The sequence below is a fragment of the Mauremys reevesii genome, linkage group 23, assembly GCF_016161935.1.
Source record: "Mauremys reevesii isolate NIE-2019 linkage group 23, ASM1616193v1, whole genome shotgun sequence".
In the NCBI taxonomy this organism is placed as follows: Eukaryota; Metazoa; Chordata; order Testudines; family Geoemydidae; genus Mauremys; species Mauremys reevesii.
Genome location: NC_052645.1, coordinates 14,589,884 through 14,607,119, shown reverse-complemented (window position 1 = coordinate 14,607,119; position 17,236 = coordinate 14,589,884). Strand labels below are relative to the sequence as shown.

The 17,236-nt window shown below is 55.4% G+C and overlaps 1 protein-coding gene across 2 annotated transcripts in view; it reads left to right on the top strand.

Annotated features, from left to right (window-relative positions):
• The window catches only part of EXTL1 (exostosin like glycosyltransferase 1), a 44,314-nt gene that overhangs the window by 18,883 nt on the left and 8,195 nt on the right, over positions 1-17,236 (top strand). For both annotated transcript variants that reach the window (XM_039511813.1, XM_039511812.1), the window contains 3 exons: positions 13,980-14,073; positions 14,669-14,776; positions 16,749-16,868. In XM_039511813.1, coding sequence (XP_039367747.1) covers positions 13,980-14,073; positions 14,669-14,776; positions 16,749-16,868 — 322 coding nt within the window. The remainder of the gene's footprint in view (positions 1-13,979; positions 14,074-14,668; positions 14,777-16,748; positions 16,869-17,236) is intronic.

The window sequence follows — 17,236 nt, the reverse complement described above, 5'->3', positions numbered from 1 at the left end:
AACAGGATCCAGGGTCAGCTCTTTGATTGGTTTTATTTACCAGCTAATTAGGATTTTCCCCCGGAGGCGCCAGCAGCGGAGTTGAGAGACAGAGAAGCAGCCCTGCCTGAACAGACTGCAGTTGGCATTTAAGCTTCAATCATTTTGAGGCGGGGGGGAAGAGTTTCACTTTTGTAGCCTTGTAAACAAGTGCCGTGATAGGCACCGTCTGCAACGTAATAGCCGCCACCTACCCAGAACCTTCCGCCTGAAGCAGCAGGTACTAGCCACTGCTACTGGCCAAGGTGGATTCCTGGGTCCAGGTGGCAGGGCAACCTGCAGGGTCCGAGAAGGAATGGCAGCCTCCATCCAGGGGCCCATTCACCTGACAAACGGGGGTGATTTATCTTGGGGTCATATTACTCCTGCTTCACAGGTGGGGAACTGAGGCGGTGACTTGCCCCTCATGGGGGAGTCTGGGGCTGAACTGGGATTGGAACCCAGGCCTTATAAGCCCCACCTGAGAGCCTTAACCCCAAGCTCATCCTTCCTCCTACACAACCTTCACTCCCAGCTCGCCGGTTCAAATCCCGTCCCCCTCCGCAGCAACCAAAAGTCATTGCCCTCCGATAGCCGTTCAGTGGCCTGTGGGAACGGAACGTGATGCAAGTCCCATATGAACAAACGTCATCCCAAAGCCCCCCGCCAGTGGCTGTGTTGTTGGCAGTCCAAGAATTGGGGCCAACGGGCAGCGAGCGCCATGGAAAGCAAACTCCCCGCTCAGCCCCACCGTTGAGCCGAGGGACGTTGGCCGACGGCCGGGTACAGAGCGCCCGCTGCCGCTCTGCGGAGAAGCAGATCTCCAAGGCTGTTACACCAGCAGCTTTCTCCAGCCTGGCATTAGCATCTCTTTTGAAATAGCCAGTGCCTGGCCTCAGCTCCGCTTTGGTAAGTGACTGTAGTGGGGTCACTCTGATGTACACAGGGATCATGGCCATCAGCATCCTGCCAAGGGGGAGCTGGCGTAACATGGACACCAGGGGACAGATTCTGTGCTGAGCTGCGGTGGGCGGGGGCTGGAGCGAGAACACACGAAACGCAACTTCTGCTGCTGTCTTGAAAGGGGCATTGACGGGACGCCAAACCCTCTGTGAAGGGGATGCGGCTCCCTCTGCCTCCCAGGTGGCTGCCCTTACGTGCTCCCCTAGGGTGTGGCTATACCGTGATCAAACCCCACAGCACCAAGTCTTAGAGCCTGGAGCAGCTGACTCAGCCCCGCAGGCCGAGCCCCACGAGCCTGAACGTAGCAGTGAAGACCTTTGGGCTTGTGCCGAGCCTGGGCTCTGAGACTCTCCCCCGAATCCCCAAACAGCTGCAACTTTCTAGTGCTACGAGCCAGAGTCAGCTGCCCCAGGCCTGCCACAGCTCTATGGCCATGCAGACGTACCCCGAGACTCCTCGTGACTTGGTTGACCAGTCAGTGGAGCATTTGGCCCAAGCTAATTAAAATAGGGGCTCAAAAATCATGCCTGGTGTTTTCAGAGAATTGGGCAGAAACGTCACTGGACACATCAGCATTTACTGGAACGTGCCTTGTGCTCTCCTGCGAGCCCAGGAACGAACCTGTCACCCACACCGGGGTGTAAGGGCGGCACGCTGGTGAGAGAGCGGCTTCCCTGACATTTCTTCTAACACAGAAGATCAGAATTGGGGAGCTGGATGGATTCTGCTCTTAGTTGCACCGGGATCATTTCAATGGTAGCAGCTCCAGAATTACACTGGTGCAACCGGCCCAAGAAGTAACGGAGCCAATCTGCTAGATAAGTCCCAGCATTCAGTGGGGGAAACCAGCTGCAAGCACGAGAGATGCATCCAGGGGTTTAAGAGACTCCCCAGGCTGTGGCTGTCGCTCGCCCTGGCTTGGGAGCTGCAGCAGAACAGAGCGGGGCAATCAGCCGAGAAAGCACCAGCCGAAGCCTTTGCTAATGAAATTTCGTGGGAATGGGGTTTTTGTTGAGAGCCTATTTTAAGTTACCCCCCCATCTCTGCAGGTAGCTCAAGTAAGAACAGGGATGTTAATGAGATGAAATGAACCAAGGGGGTTTTCAGCATCTATCCAAGGAGTCTGGCTCAATTCCCTGGAGGTGGTTTTTGTTCATAAACTTTATGCTGTCAATACATCAACTCCCAGCTGGGGCTAATTTACCAAATCCAGCCGGCTGCCTGCAGAACGTGCTTGGGACCCGCTGACAGCAGCCGTCAGCGGGGAAGGTTCAGGCAGATGCAGCTTTAAATGAGTGAAATGGATTGGGCTGTCAGAGGGAAGCGCCCCTCTGCTGTGATGGGGCGGGGGGAGGCGTTCTGGGGCTGTGAAAGCCTGCCTGGCCGGCCGGTTCCAAGCTGAACGGGGTGTGCAGAGAACGCTCACAGCCCTATTGCGTCCCCCAGGAAAAAGTGCACAACAGCCAGGCTGCCAGATTCCCATGGGGGCTTTGACCCCCAAGTTATGGGGTATCGGGAGAGGCGCTCAGGCCTGTTATACAGCTGGGGGGGTGGATTTTCAGATGCACCAGTGTGGCTTTCAGGGGGACTTGTGCACCGAAGTCACTTCAGTGACTTTGAAAAGCTCACTGCCCTGTATCCCCCCTGCTGAGCAATACGGTCCTGCCAGTGCTCCCTGCCTCAGCTTCCTTCCCCAAGGTGGGTTTTGGGGGCTCTCCACACACAGCTCGGAGCTGGAGCTGGGGCTTAGCCCTCCAGCCAAGTCACAAACACCCCAAACTTCCTCCAGGGGAGCAAAGAGCTAACGAACGAGAAAGGTCCCTCTGGGGCTTCGGCCCTGGGACCAGCCCCTTTCAGGGCCATCTCTGAGTCTTCCCCCTGCTCTGGTATAGAGCACTCATCCCCCAAGCCTGGTTTCCCTGGCGTACCGGTGTTCTCAGACCGTGGCCTGCTGACCACCTGGGGGCATCCAGCTTCCTACAGCCCCTAGCTCAGGGCCTTCCATGTGCTAACTCCCAGACTTCGCGCTCTCAGTCCTTTTATACGGCCCACCTGACCCTCCTTCATCCCGCCCCTTCAGGCTGGGAAGCAGCTAAATAATTAGGACACAGGTGTGGCTGGCCCCATCTCCTCTTAAAGGGGCCAGTCACCCTTGTGACATCCCCCCTAAGGGCTAGCAACACAAGGTACGTCTATACCGGAGGTGCCGACTCTGCGGGTGCTCCGGGGCTCAAGCACCCCCTGAAAAAAACCACCCACCTGCCACAGCCGTTCCATGGGGCCGCCGATCAGCTGTTCTGTGGCTGGTGGGAGATGCTTGAGGGAGGGCGGAGAAGCAGTGCGCAGGCCAGGGGCCTTGGGGAGAAGGTGGAGCAGGGGCAGGCGGAGTGAGGGCAGGGCCTTGGGGGAAGGGACGGAGTGGGGGTGGGAGCTCATGGCGGAATGGGGTTGAACACAAATAGAAGTCAGTGCCTCCGGTCTGTCCTGCAATCACGGGGCGTAATTACAGCTTGAGCTGACATTCCGGAGCTAGCTTTAATGTAGCCAGTTAGAGTCCCGGCATGGTGAAGCCATGGCCGAGTGCGCATCGGTGCCGGTGGGACAAACCCACCCAGAGCCCTGGATGATTGCTCGCCGGGTAGCCCAGGATGAAGCAGATGCTGCTGCGGCTTCATGCTCTGGTACCCGGGCTGGCTAGACTGAAGCTAGTTCAGGTCCATCTACTCACGCTGCCATCGCAGCCTGCGATTGCTGCACAGACAGACCCAGCGTTGGGAGGTGGCTCCACACTCCTTCAGCGATCAGAGGTGCTGGATCCATCCAGGGCTCCGTGCGTCACCAAGACAGGAGCCCTGACGGGACCCGGTGACGTTCCCTTGGCTGCAATCCAAAAGGCAGCCCAGGGCCATATGGATTTAAAGAGAAGCAAACTGTTTGCCGGGGTTGGAAAACCTCCGTGGGCGAGGCTCCAGCCAAACCCGCAGGCCAGGCCAAGAGATGCAGACTGCTGGGCTTGCCAGCGCTGGGACTGTTCAACGCGAGCGGCATGAGAACACCGGGGGTGGGGCAGTAGGAGCTGGAGAGCCGCCAGCCTGGAGCCCTTTCTCTGCTGGGGCGAAGGCAGCGAGGGCGTTCTCTGCCGCTGCCCCAGATCGCCAAGCTGCTGCAAAGTCAGGGCAATGTCTTTGTGCCTGTCCAGGGCTCCCAGGGCTGTCCAAGGCGGCCCCAGCGGGATTTGGGGAGGGACGGGGAATCTCTCCGCCCTGCTTCTTGTGAGCATGGCAGAGATAATGCGGGTTTCTGGACAGCGTGCTCGGACGGGGTGGTCCCAGCACCATTCAGTGAATGCAGACAGCAGTGCTGTTTGCTAGCTCAGGGAGCTGAAACCTGTGCTCGCCCAGCCAGGCTGGAGCCTCCACCCTTCGGATCGATAGCATGGGGAGTGCAGAGGGCTCAAAATAGCCCTGCCCGCACTCGAGCCCGGCCAGCAACGTGAGAATCTGGGGTCAGCTACAGAGCGGGCAGGGCCTGAGTGGGAAGAATGGGTTCCTAGGAAGGAGACAGGGAAGGACGGTAGGGATTTCCAGGGACACGGGAGATTGAAGGTGATGGGGGTCACCGGTGCAAGTGTAACAGGAGCGGTGGAACAAGCCACCTCGGTGTGTGATGGGCTCAGCTCCTGCAGTGAGACCTGGGATAACATAGAAAAAGGTGTGTGTGTGTGTGTGTGTGTGTGTGCGAGCGTTGACTTGTTTATTCTTGCTTGGGAGGGACAGGGATACATGATTTTGAGGCCAGCGTACTGTCATCACTCCCTATTGCACTGGCCACTGTGACATCATCAGGTGTCATATCACCATGAAATGCTTCAGTCAGTAGCATGACTTCACAGTCATCCAATTCTCAGAGTGGAGCATAGCATCAGCACACGATGCTTGGGTGGGTGCAACGTCACTGCTGGGCAATGCTAGAGCAGGCATGATGTCACTGTGGAATTCTTGATGGGTGTGACATCATTGTTATTCAGTGCTACGGTGGGTGTGATGTCATCCTTGTGGAATGCTCAAATGGGTGTGACATCATTGCTATGTGCGATGTCATCCCTATGGAATGCTCAGCCGGGTGTGACATCATTCTCTGCAGTGCTGGTGTGGGTGTGATGTCATCACTGTGGAATGCTCAGCTGGGTGTGACATCATTCTCTGCAGTGCTGGTGTGGGTGTGATGTCATCACTGTGGAATGCTCAGATGGGTATGACATCATTCTCTACAGTGCTGGTGTGGATGTGATGCCATCCCTATGGAATGCTCAGCCGGGTGTGACATCATTCTCTGCAGTGCTGGTGTGGGTGTGATGTCATCACTTTGGAATGCTCAGATGGGTGCGATGGCTTTGCCGATCCCCTGAGCAGGAGCCCAGCCTGTTTCTGGCTAGGCGAGAGCAGGTCCCATAGAACCCTTCCAGTCCAACGCACCTCTGGATGTTACATGCAGGAGGTCTCTTCTCCCTCTTCCCAAGCTACCAGGAGCTGAGCTCGGCCCAGCCCGGGAAATAGTGGCTCCTTGTTCTTTCTGCCCCTTCCCTCCTTGGTGGTGGAGCTTAGAGAAGAAACAGAAGGTGGGTCTGTCCAAAAGGAACATAAATATTGGATTTTCCTGTGCGGTTGCAGGGACCCTGCCATGAATGTGCCTCTCACAGGCCAGCTGCACAGACACCTCTTTCATAGCACAGTGCCGCGCTGTGGAGAACGAAACCCTGAAGGGGAAACAGTCACCCTCAACCCGGGGCACTTCAGGCACATTAGGGAAGGGGGAGTCGCCTGGAGGAGGCACTGGTGTTCGGCGTCCAAGGAATTACCGGTGGATCATGCTGGGGAAGTGCTTTAGCGGACAAGAGGCTGGCGTCGATGCCTGGGACTCGTACGTGAGGATCCAAGAGAAACAGCGACCGGGGGGAAGGCTTGGGAGACGGAAGCAGCAGACTGGAAATACCTAGACGCCTTGGATCACCCACAGTCGGCTCCCAGAAGGGCTGGCTTGGCCCCTCTGCCTTCAGAGGCGCATAAACACGAGCTTGCTCGAGGGGGGAGGGGGAGATGGGAGTCTGAGCAGAGGCCTGCTGCATTCATCAAAAGCAAGGAGGGTTTTGCCTTTGGCTTGGTAGGAGCAGGAATCCCCCAATTCTGCCTCCACCCTCGCGTGGACATTAAATATCGTGGGACAATAATTTAAAGGGATTTTTCCCCCCTAGTATCCTCAGGCAGAATCTCTCCTCCCCTCCCGCCTGCTGCCGTGCCAGGACTCACAAGGGGCAGCTTCTGCTTGGGGTTAGGCCTGGGTACAAGGGACCCAGAAGGTAACGCCGCTGAAATCAGGCAGTTCCTCCCGATTCACACTGGGATAAGCGGGCAGAGTCCGGCTCGGCCGATTGACGGGGGTGGGGGGTGACTGTAAGGAACGGGGAGCAGAGGAATGGGGGAGCACTGGAGGGTGAGTGTGCAGGGATGGGGGTATTTAACCTAGGGATCGGGGTGGGAGGAGGGAGCTCCTGGGGTAGTTTTGTTCCAGGCAGGCCGTGCCGTGTAAAGAAACGTCATCAGGGTAAGTGGGGTCTGGACCAGCCTGAATTCTGGCCTCCCTCCCCCTGCCCTCTCCAGAAACGCTCTCACTCCAAAGCTGCCTCTGCCCCAGACACTCTGCCACCCCCCCAGAATCAACTCCTCTTCCACGCCGCGCCTTAGATCTCCCTGCCCGGTCAGGCAGCCCCACCCACCCCAGCAGGCAGCTGACAGGCCCCCATTCCTCCCCACGCCACGCTGCACCTCCCAGCGACCCCTGTCCTGGGTCCCACTTCTGGCTCCGAGTCTGAGTGCTCGGGGTGGGGAACAGAGTCAGGAGCACGTGCTCAGCTTGCAGAAAACTCAGCTCGAACGCTCACTCATTCTCGATCTAGGCGTCTCCACACCTTGTGTTCTGGGGCTGTCCTGTCAGGAACGCGCCCAGGGCCTGCCCGGCAGAAAGCTGCCCTGTGCCCCCATGCCTGGGGCTCTGGGAGGGGAGTGCACGGCTCTGTGAACAGGACTGTGCTGAGATCTCTGCCTGGCTGCGTCTGCTTAGCAACGTGTCCCGCTTGGCTCTGTCGGCGAGGGTTAAGCACGCCCAGCGGCGTGAGGCTGCAAGGCGTATAACGGGCCTCATTCTGCTCTCGCCGCTTTACACTGCTGCATTCCAGAGTCGCTCCCGTGACGTTCCCCTCTGAGCGGAAGGGCCGTCCTGTGGACTGGCCCTTGGGAGATCTGGAGTCAATTCCCTGGATGTGCTACAGACTCCTGCTGTCACGTTGGGCTGGTTGTTGAGTCTTCCTGGGCCTCAGTTTCCCCCCTGGAACATGGGCTGATAAGCAAGGCGGGTCGGAAACAAGACATTCTGTTTTGCAACAAAATTTGAGGTTTTGACTTTTGTTTTCATTCTACAGCAGAGGGAAAACGAGGCAAAATTAATGAGAACAAGTGAGCACCACCCCAGAATAGCCACTCGGCTGGAGGTTAGCACAGTCCCTGGGATGCAGAAGGTCAAGGTACAAGTAATCTGGGTTTCCTGCATGCCAGGCGACTGCCCTGACCACGTAGCTATTCTGGGGTGGTGCCCTTGCTCCCCGCTCCCCCCCCCGTCCCCAATTCCATCCTGGACCTGAGAAATGAAAAAACATTTCATCATAAACTTCCCGTCTGGCTTTACTCATACCCCTTCCTTGCTCTTGTCAGTTTCCTCTGAGTTCTTTGGGGCAGGGACTCTGGCTGCCTGCGTGCATGCAGCATCTCTCCCGATAGGGCCCTGATTTCAGCCCAGGCCTCTCGGCGCTGTGATCATTGTATTATTAAAGGTGATGGGTGTGACCGAGCGTGTTGGCCCACAGCGAGCTCGCAGCCCGTCTGCCTTTCGGGGGCGTCGCTGCAGTGCTCCAGCCAGAAAACAAGGATAGGAATTCCCAGCATCCCTCAGGTAAGAAAAATGCCGCCTAGGATTTACATTGTACCAACACTGCTGCCCTCCAGGAAGCCGCAGCAACGGGCAGGAGCCAGCAAAGGGAGCCATCCTGGCCCCTTCCATTCCCTTCCCCTTCAGACTGTGGAAAAGTCAAACACGCTCCCCTCTGCTGGGTGATCTCGTCCCTTCCACTGCACCGCCAGGGGCCATTGTGGGGGCGGCTCCCGAGCGGTCACTGCAGCAGGTTTACGGAGGGGGCAGTCTAGACTTCTGTGCCCTGCAGCCATGCCTGCTTCTGACCCCCAGCTGGCTAGGAAGGGGTGTCTGGAGCCACTTGCAGCATAGACTCCCCATGTCCTTGTCCCACAGGTGCCATATTGCAGCTGGCACAGTGGGGCAAAGAGGGACCCTTGGGTCCCCCCTCTCTGTGCATGTAGGCAGGGCCAGTTACAGTCTGAACTTTTATCAGTAGCAGCCAACGGGACACGCTGTCCCTGGCGCCTCCATCCCCTCTGAGTGCAGACAACATCTCCCTTTCTACACAGCATTATTATTTTTTATACTGTGATAGCCCCTCCCCCCCCAATCATGGACCAGGACCGCACTTTGCAAGGAGCTGGACGTCACGCTGAGGATCATACTCTCCAGTGGCTCAGAGATCAGGGCCTGCCCATTACAGGGTGCTGCCGGGAGACAAATATTTAATCTCCGATAAATGATCCCCTCCTGCTTGACAAACGTCTGTTATCGCTTCCTCACCTATCACGCCTCGTGACTCAGCTTGTTGGCGGACGCCCAAGCAGCCCCCTCCCGTTAGCTGAGCAGCTTCCCGGGCTCCTGTGTGACATGGAAGGAGAAGGGCTCACATTGCTCTGAGGTCTGGAATATCACAGTCCAGATCTGAGGCCTCTCTGTGGGAACAGAGCTGGGAAGGAGAGAAACTCTGGCCAGGACAGCGATGAGAGAGTTAGGAAAGATGAGCAGAGCCTGGTTTAAATAGGGTGGGACTTGGAAGTTTCCTTAGGGGTTGGAAGTTGCTGAGTGTCTCCTGAGAGGGACCGAGTGGCCTCAACCCCATTGGCCTGTACTAGATATTCACCTTGCAGGATCGGGCCCTGGGCGTGGTTTTATTTAAAAAAAAAATCACAAGAGATAGAGGGTGAGATGAACTGCACCTACTCCATGCCGCCATGGTGACACATAGAAGACAGCATTTGGCTGGGGATTCTCCTGACATAGGGGGCAGGAACTCCCTAGTGGGCAAAGACCCAGCCTAGTTGCAATACCATGCAGGCACTCTGTTGGCAGAGGGGCCCCTGAGGACTGTTGCCAAATGGTGCAAATTGGAGCAGCCCTCAGGCTGCTCTAACCTATGGTGGCTCACAGGGCCCAACGGAGAATCAGAGAGTTGATTCAAGTATCAGGGGGTAGTTGTGTTAGTCTGTATCCACAAAAACAGCAAGGAGTCCGGTGGCACCTTAAAGACTAACATTTATTTGGGCATAAGCTTTCGTGGGTTTTTTGCATCTGAAGAAGTGAGGTTTTTTACCCACCAAAGCTTATGCCCAAATAAATCTGTTAGTCTTTAAGGTGCCACCGGACTCGGAGCTGATTACAGTAATCAGCTATACCACCCACTGCACTGAGTGGAAACAGCACAGCAGAAAATCTGGCCCAGTATTTTGGGCTCCAGGAGTAACTCAGCGGGGTTTAAGAAATACGAATACAGTCACTTGTGCTCTCCGGGACACCAGAGATTATGGAAATTGAGAGAATTTGTACTAATCGGATTGACTTTGCCCAATCGATTCCGATTCTTTACTCTTTGCATTTTACTCAGCTTGGACTGTGAAAATAGCCTGGTCAATTTCACTCCTGTTTAAGTCAATTGCACTTTCAGTAGCACAAGGCTGTTGGCCGGCTGGGTTGCCAACACAGAAGAGGAATGTTTAGCTCAGACAAAATACTGTTTTCATTGGCATTTCAAAATCAAACTTCATGAAAAATATTGGCATTAATATTAGGCTTTACTAACCGAAACTCTGGGTTCCAATAGGCCAGGCCATTGTTTGTGTAACGGTGACAACCGTACAAAGGGCCGCTGAGAGCGGGTTCGGGCCCTGGTGAAAAATTTTTTCAGGCCCCCCAGCAAGGGCAGATTGGCTAAACAGGGCTGATGAAGCCAGGCCCTTGGCCCCCTTCCGGACTGCCAGGCCCTGGTAATTTGTACCGGCTTCCACCCCCCTCATCGGCCAGGGCCGTACAACCAAGACGAGTTGGGTTTTAATCTGCAGCATCTAACGGATACACAAATGGGTGGCTGCCGCCGGCCTGGCTTTCTGCATGTGTTTGCTCATTGCTGGAGGCGACGTGATCCGAGTCAAACGCTCCAGTGTAAAAACTCGCCGCAACCTCACCCCCACAGAAACCACCCTGGCATTTCGCACTAATTGCCCTACTCTGGTTGGCAGGCTTGGGGGGGGAGGCTGAGGACTGATCTGATCCCCAGAGGGTGGTCTGTTTCCAGCTCAGAGCCGAGGCATGCCAGTAGCAGGGGAGAAATGCAGCATGAGGGGGAAACTGGCCTGATGCAGCTCATATTGGGCTTGTTCTGTGGAAACAAAGTATTTCAGTCTCCAGGGCTGACCTTCGAACGACTCTCAGTTCGCCACACAAAATCAAACGACTACAAACCGGTTCTTAAAACGCGGCCCCAGTGGCACTGAGGTCTGATGAGAGTTCTGGACTCTCTCCCCTGCTGGGGATTCTCCGGGCAGGGAGGGATGGGCATTCCCTAGAGTGCCTATAGCCAGCATAAAGTGGCTTCGATGCCATCCTTTCTGCAGCCCTGGCTGCGGGGGGCACTCCATTGGCAGGTGGTCCTTTGAGGGCTGGGTTCTCAAAGCTTTCCAGACTGTGACCCCGTGTTACAGCAGAATGAAGTTTCAGGACCCCCCCCCTTAAATCTAGCTAAAAGGAAGGGAGGGTGGACAGCCCCCAGGTGGAGAACCCATGCCGTAGGCTGCAGGGCTGGGGCGGGGGAGGGCACTTTTTGGCTGGGCCAGACAAGAGTGACAGCGACCCTGTGCCCCAGGTGGCAATGCCACTCATTCAGATGTAGAGGGGGTGGTGTAGGGACTCATGGGCCAGGGGCAGGGCAGGCTGCCGGGGAAAATCTGTGCTCCCTGCCACTTTAAATAGGGCTCTGCAGTCCCTGTCTAAAGCAACATACGCCAAAGGAGCTGAGATAGGCCCAGCCCTGACAGGGCTGATTCCCCACTCTGGCAGGTGGAGCGCAGAAGATGGGGCCCGCAAGGATTCTAACAATTAATCCTGGCCACTCCAGCCTGGTATTAAACTCTCAAGGTTACAGCTTTTCTCTGACCTTGGATGGGTAGATGCTGCCACCACCCAAGTGCCAAAGACCCCTTTTAGGACCCAGGAAGGCACACTTGGGAATTCCTTCCTGTAGGGTACCCTGAAGCCCTTTCACCGCCCCCACCCCCCAATTGGGGAAGAGCAGAGAAAGAAAACCAAGGAAATCAGCTGTTACCACCAGCTAATTAAAAAGCATGTGCACAAACCTCTTAAGACGCAAACATTCAAATCCTGTTCTTAAAAAAGGTAAATGTTATCAAACACCATCAGAAAGAAATCCATTTGAAAACTCAGGCTATTGCTAGAGTTTAAAAGAACAATTCCTAAAATTAAGCCCCCAAAATAGCTTTCTTGGGGTTTCAGCTTAAAGGCTACAAGCAAACAAAAGCATCTGAGGTTAGCACAGAGGAGTCCACTGGCCATAAGAAATAAACAGAAATAAACCTAAACGCATCTTCCTAAACATTTCCTGAGCTACTTACATAGCCGGGTTTTCCAATAAGCAGTTTCTGGGTATGATTCTGATGGTTTCATACCTGGCCCAAGCTTCTCACAGGTCCCCTCTTCCTCGGAGAACAACAACAGACAGGAAGGGGAAGTTTCCCCCAATTTTAAAAAGTTGTAGCCTTCCCATTGGCTCTTTCGGTCAGGTGCCCATTCCCTTCTTTTACCTATGGACTTTTTTAACCCTTTACAGGTAAATCAAGTAGAGAACAGCTACTGAACAGAGCTGGGTGGGTGTCCATTTATCACAGCCCCCGACACTGTTGTGTCTGAACACTTCACAAGCACCGATGCATTTAACCTCGCAACGCCCCATGTCAGTTTCATTAGCCCCATTTCACAGATGGGAAACAGGCACAGAGTCACTCACGAGTCAGTGGTAGAGCCCCCACTAAATCCAACTCCTCTGAGTTTCACGCCAATACTTTTTCCACACGACCATCTCCTCTCCAACATGCTGAGGTCAGACGCCTGGAGGAGGATCTAAACACAGGAACACCTGGTTCTAATCCCAGCTCAGACACTGACACCTCTCTTTGGCCTTGAACAAGTCACTTAGTTCTACCTCTGGTTCAGCTTCTCCCTTGTCAACTGGGGACGATGATAGTGGCTTTGTGCGTGGGTACATGGAGGGGGCAATTCTGAGGGTTAGCTCCAGCCTGACAAATGCTAAGGCATATTAAGCTTTCCGAGACAGCCCCCTCTGGGGATAAGAGTGGAATTTAGGTTGTGAGCTTTGAGGCCGGGTCTGTTTGTCCAGCGCCTAGCACACTGGGCTCCTGGCTCATCACTGGAGCACCCAGGAGCTGTGGTAATACAATCATACTAATGTAATGCTTCGCCTTGCCTTTCTTGGCTTTGGGTTCTGAGTAATTATTTACAGCATTTGTGCTGTCACCACACTGAGGTCATCGGCTCCGGCCAGAGAACCGGCTGCATGTGATGTTGGCTGGCACATCTCTAGAAGAGATCTTTGTGGCCCCAAAGCTTCTCTGCTACGTGACACCCAGCTGAGAGATGGCACATTATCGACTATTCCCTGTTCAACAGTGTCCAAAAGACCAATTTTCATCCTAAGTATATTTAACCATCTAATTAGTGCCCCTTCATATTGCTAGGGCAGTGGTCAATGCATGGTGCTGTTACATGTAGTCTTACAAGTTTATTTTTTTTGGCAGGAAAGCAAGTGTTTAGTCTTGGAAGAAACTGCTGTGTTGTGTTTTGTGATGATGTTTCTTCTGGGGGAGCTGTAGCAAGCAGCAGGGAGGGTGCTCCCCACCTTAGGGCTGGTCTACATTGTGTGTGGGGGGGGATCGATCTAAGATATGCAACTTCAGCTACATGAATAGTGTAGCTGAAGTCGAAGTATCTTAGTTCGACTTACCTGGCCATCCTCACAGCAGCAAGTCGACCACCGCAGCTCCCCCATCGACTCTACTTACTCTTCCTGCTGAGGTGGAGTACGGGCATCGATTTGGGGATCGATTTATCACATCAAGACGAGACACGATAAATTGATCCCTGATAGATCGATTACTACCTGCCGATCTGGCGGGTAGAGTAGACATGGCCTTAGTCTCTCCAACTGGAGTAAGTTCTGGAGGCTGAGGGCTTGGCTACACTTACAAATTTGCAGCGCTGCAGCAGGGTGTGAAAACACACCCTCTGCAGCGCTGCGCCCGCGCGGGCGCTAAAGCGCCCCCAGTAATCAAAGCCCCAGCGCCCAGCGCGCGCGCCCAGCGCCCACCCGTTATTCCCCAGCTGGAGGAGCTGGAGACAGCAGCTGGAGCTTTCCCAGCGCTGGCGGCGCTTGCACTTAGCGCTACGCAGCGCAGCGCTGCCAAGCGCAAGTGCTGCCGAAGCCAGTTTAGCCCTGAGATGCTCCCTGGCGATAGGGCTTTGGTATTTGGGCTCAGAGTCTTGACAGAAAGGATGCCTGCATGCTATTTGTGACCACCTCTGTTCTAGGACTGATGTATATGAATCCTCGAGGTCTTGCCACTGAAATACAACAACAGTGCTGAGGACACTTAAGTCGACAAGGGGGATGGGGGAGCTTTGTGCCACATGGAAGGAAAAGAGAGCTCTAAAACTAGAGGTTTCTAACCGGAGCTGCATTTTGTTCCCAGGTTTGACTATCAGGAATTGCTCCACAACTCCACCTTCTGCATCATCCCTCGTGGCAGGCGGCTGGGCTCCTTCCGCTTCCTGGAAGCGCTGCAGGTACCACAGAGGGCGAGACAGCGGGAAATGTCTGTAGTCAGTCCGTGAATTTCCCTCTTCATCCCAATTCCAGGGCACAGGAGCCTCTGAGAATGGAGAGAGAGAAGCAGAGCAAGAGCCTGCACCTTCCCCCTTCCCCACACACTTATTTCAGCTTCTCCAATCCTGCTCCTCAGAGATCTGTCCCCCTTCCCCATCCTCCTTCCTCTTCGCTCCTTCTACCCGTCTTCTCCTCCCACTTCCATCCCCTTCCCTGCCACCCTCCCCCTGCCGCTAGCCCTTCCTCTCCATTCCCTTGGTAGAGAGGCAGCCGTCAGGAGGGTCCCTGAGGAAATCATGCCTGCCTTGGGCTGGCCGTGAGAAGGGTTAATGCTCCCAGGTCTTGGACGAAAGTGGGCTTTGAAAGGGGGCTCTTTAGAAAGTACTTGGGCTTCCAATACCACTAGCCAGCTGCTGTGCGCCTCCCTCGGGCCTGCTGTTTCCCCCACCCCTGTCAGACCCAGTGGCCGGGCTGTCGGTCCCTGAGCTGGTGGCTACAAGGCTCGATGGCCTGGGTCTCACGAGCGCCGTTGTCTGCTGTTTCTCATCGCTCTAGGCCGCTTGCATCCCGGTGCTGCTCAGTAACGGCTGGGAGCTGCCGTTCTCCGAAGTGATCGACTGGAGTAAATCGGCCATTGTCGGGGACGAGAGGCTTCTCCTGCAGGTAACGCAGAGCCATGCTGCCTATGAGATGGCACAGCGCGGCGGGGCACCATGCAGGGCCATCACGTGAAGTGCCTTTCGCTCACAGTGCTGGACATCGGATCACCCTGTTCTGGCGGCCTGGCTCTGGGATGGACGGGTGGCTCATTCGTTAGCTGGCTGCTGCGACAGAGCCAGCCGGGGCAGCCAGCAATCAGAAATTGGCCAACCGGTCGTTTCCTCTCCCAACCCTTGTGGCAGATGTGTCCTGCCTCACCCTCCCACAGCTAGCTTAGAGCCCGGCTGCTCCCACTGAAGTCAGGGTGAGCTTTGCTAGTGACTTCGAGGGGCGGGCAGGCAGGATTGGAAGGATCAACAACACCCCGCAGGGATGGCTTAAGGGAGAATGCTAAAAGGCCTGAGGGGACACCTGAGACACTCGCTCATTGCTGCAAAATGCATTGCCTGCAGCTAATTGAAACTCGTGCCTGGCCTGTGCCCTTGTCAGCGCAAAACGATGGATTTGTGTAGGCCCTATATAAACAAGCCTGCTGTGCACCCCTGCAAGGACTATTAAAGGCTAGGTTGTGGCTTTAGGCTCAGCCCTGAACAAGGGCTGGCATTTAAGCCTTTACGCTGCCACCCCCTGGAGTAGCCGTGTGCGGAACAAACCCCTTCCCCCTTGCCCTGAGTGTGTAATAATTTGCTACTGGCCTATAGCCACAGCAAGTTCCAGTGAGCCCCAAGACAGCTCAGCTCAGCTGTGCTGGCTGGCGCATTGAGGGGGGAAGCCAAAGGTCCCCCTGCCCACTCCCCCACACCTGCTCCGCTGGGGTGGGTGGGGTGAGCCCAAACCCAAGGTCCAAAGAGCCATGACAGGGCTGGCAGACAGAGGTCTGACTCCCCCTTAGTGCCCTGCAGCGGTGTCACGTTAACTGTTGAATATTGACTCCTTAAATGGGCAGCGGAACTTCCCGTTCCTCTGATTGTTCCAGGCCGGGCTGGACGGTTCCAAACACACCTTTCTGGGGTGAGTGTGAAGTCACCTTCCCAGCTGCTAATCCGGGCTGGTGGAGGCCAGTGCTATTGCAGGCAGGCTCCAGGTTCCAATGCATTGGACGGGACCAGGGCTGCCCGGTACACAGCGAGCTGCTTGTTGCTGACTGTGGGTGTCCCAGGCAGAGAGCCACACTGGGAAGACATCGAGAGGCAGTCGGGGTTATGGGGTAAGAGGTGCCACACCTCTTCCCTGGGCTGGATTGCACCCCAGAATGTGCCGGTGTCACAATGGGCCGACAGTCCTAGTCACACCCTAACCCAGAACACCTCTGTCTCATTTTAGGAAAGATGGCCCAGTGGTTAAGGCACTAGCCTGAAACTTAGGTTCAATGCCCTGCTCTGCCACAGACATCTTGGGCGGCCTTGGGACAGTCACTTTGTCTCTCTATGCTGCAGTTCCCCATCAGTACAATGGGGAACCTAGCACTGCCCTGCCTCACAGGGGAAGATAAATAAAGATTGTGAGGTACTCGGGTGCCCCAGGAATGGGGGCTCCATACATAACAGAGACAGGCAGACAATCCCCATACTAGGTAGGGAAAACTGCACCCCTTTTAGAGAGGGGGAAACCGAGGCACGGGGTAGTTATGTGACATCACCAAGGCCACAGAGAAAGGCAGTGGCAGAGCTAAAAATAAAACTGAAGACTCCCATGGCCCAGCTGTTAAAAAACACTCACAAAAGAACCCCTGTAGGGGTTTGTTTGATATGAGGGCGAGGGTCCTTTTAAGGATTTGCACATCAGGCTAAGAAAAGTGGCTGGATTGAGGCCTGTTTTTGCTTAAAATGTTTTTAACCCTACAGTGCTCTGGCCAGGGTTCGGGCCCGGCTCCCCAGCACCACAATCGGAGGCAGGCACTGCCTGGCTGCATAAACCTTACTAACCCCGTCCCCTCTCTCTGTCTCCCCCTTTCCGTGGTTTCTGTCCCACCCAGATTCCCTCCACGGTTCGCTGTATCCACAGTGACAAGATCCTGGCGTTCCAGCAGCAAACCCAGTTCCTGTGGGAAGCATATTTCTCCTCCGTGGAGAAAATAGTGCAAACCACCCTTGAGGTGAGCCACAAGCTTCTGGTCTCTCTCCCACAGCAGCTCCCTCGGTGACCTTTCCACGTAGTTTGGGTTTTTTTAACCAGGCTGCCTCGCAGCAGCAACAAGAGCTGGGTGGTGGAAAAATCCCACCCTGTCTCCATCCTGTAGCAGGGGGAAGCTGATCCAGGGAGAGGGACTGGCACCGGCTCAGTGCAGGAGTGAGTAGACTGATGGGAAATATATAGCTACTACCGTGCCAGCCACTAGGGGGCACTGTAGGGGGTGGGGCAGGAGTGCTGGTTGAAGGGGGACTACCTAGCTACTCCAGTCCCCGCCTCTCCCAGTGGGCTGCTTGGGATAGGGTGCTAGCAATGCAAGAGGAGCCTCGGTCA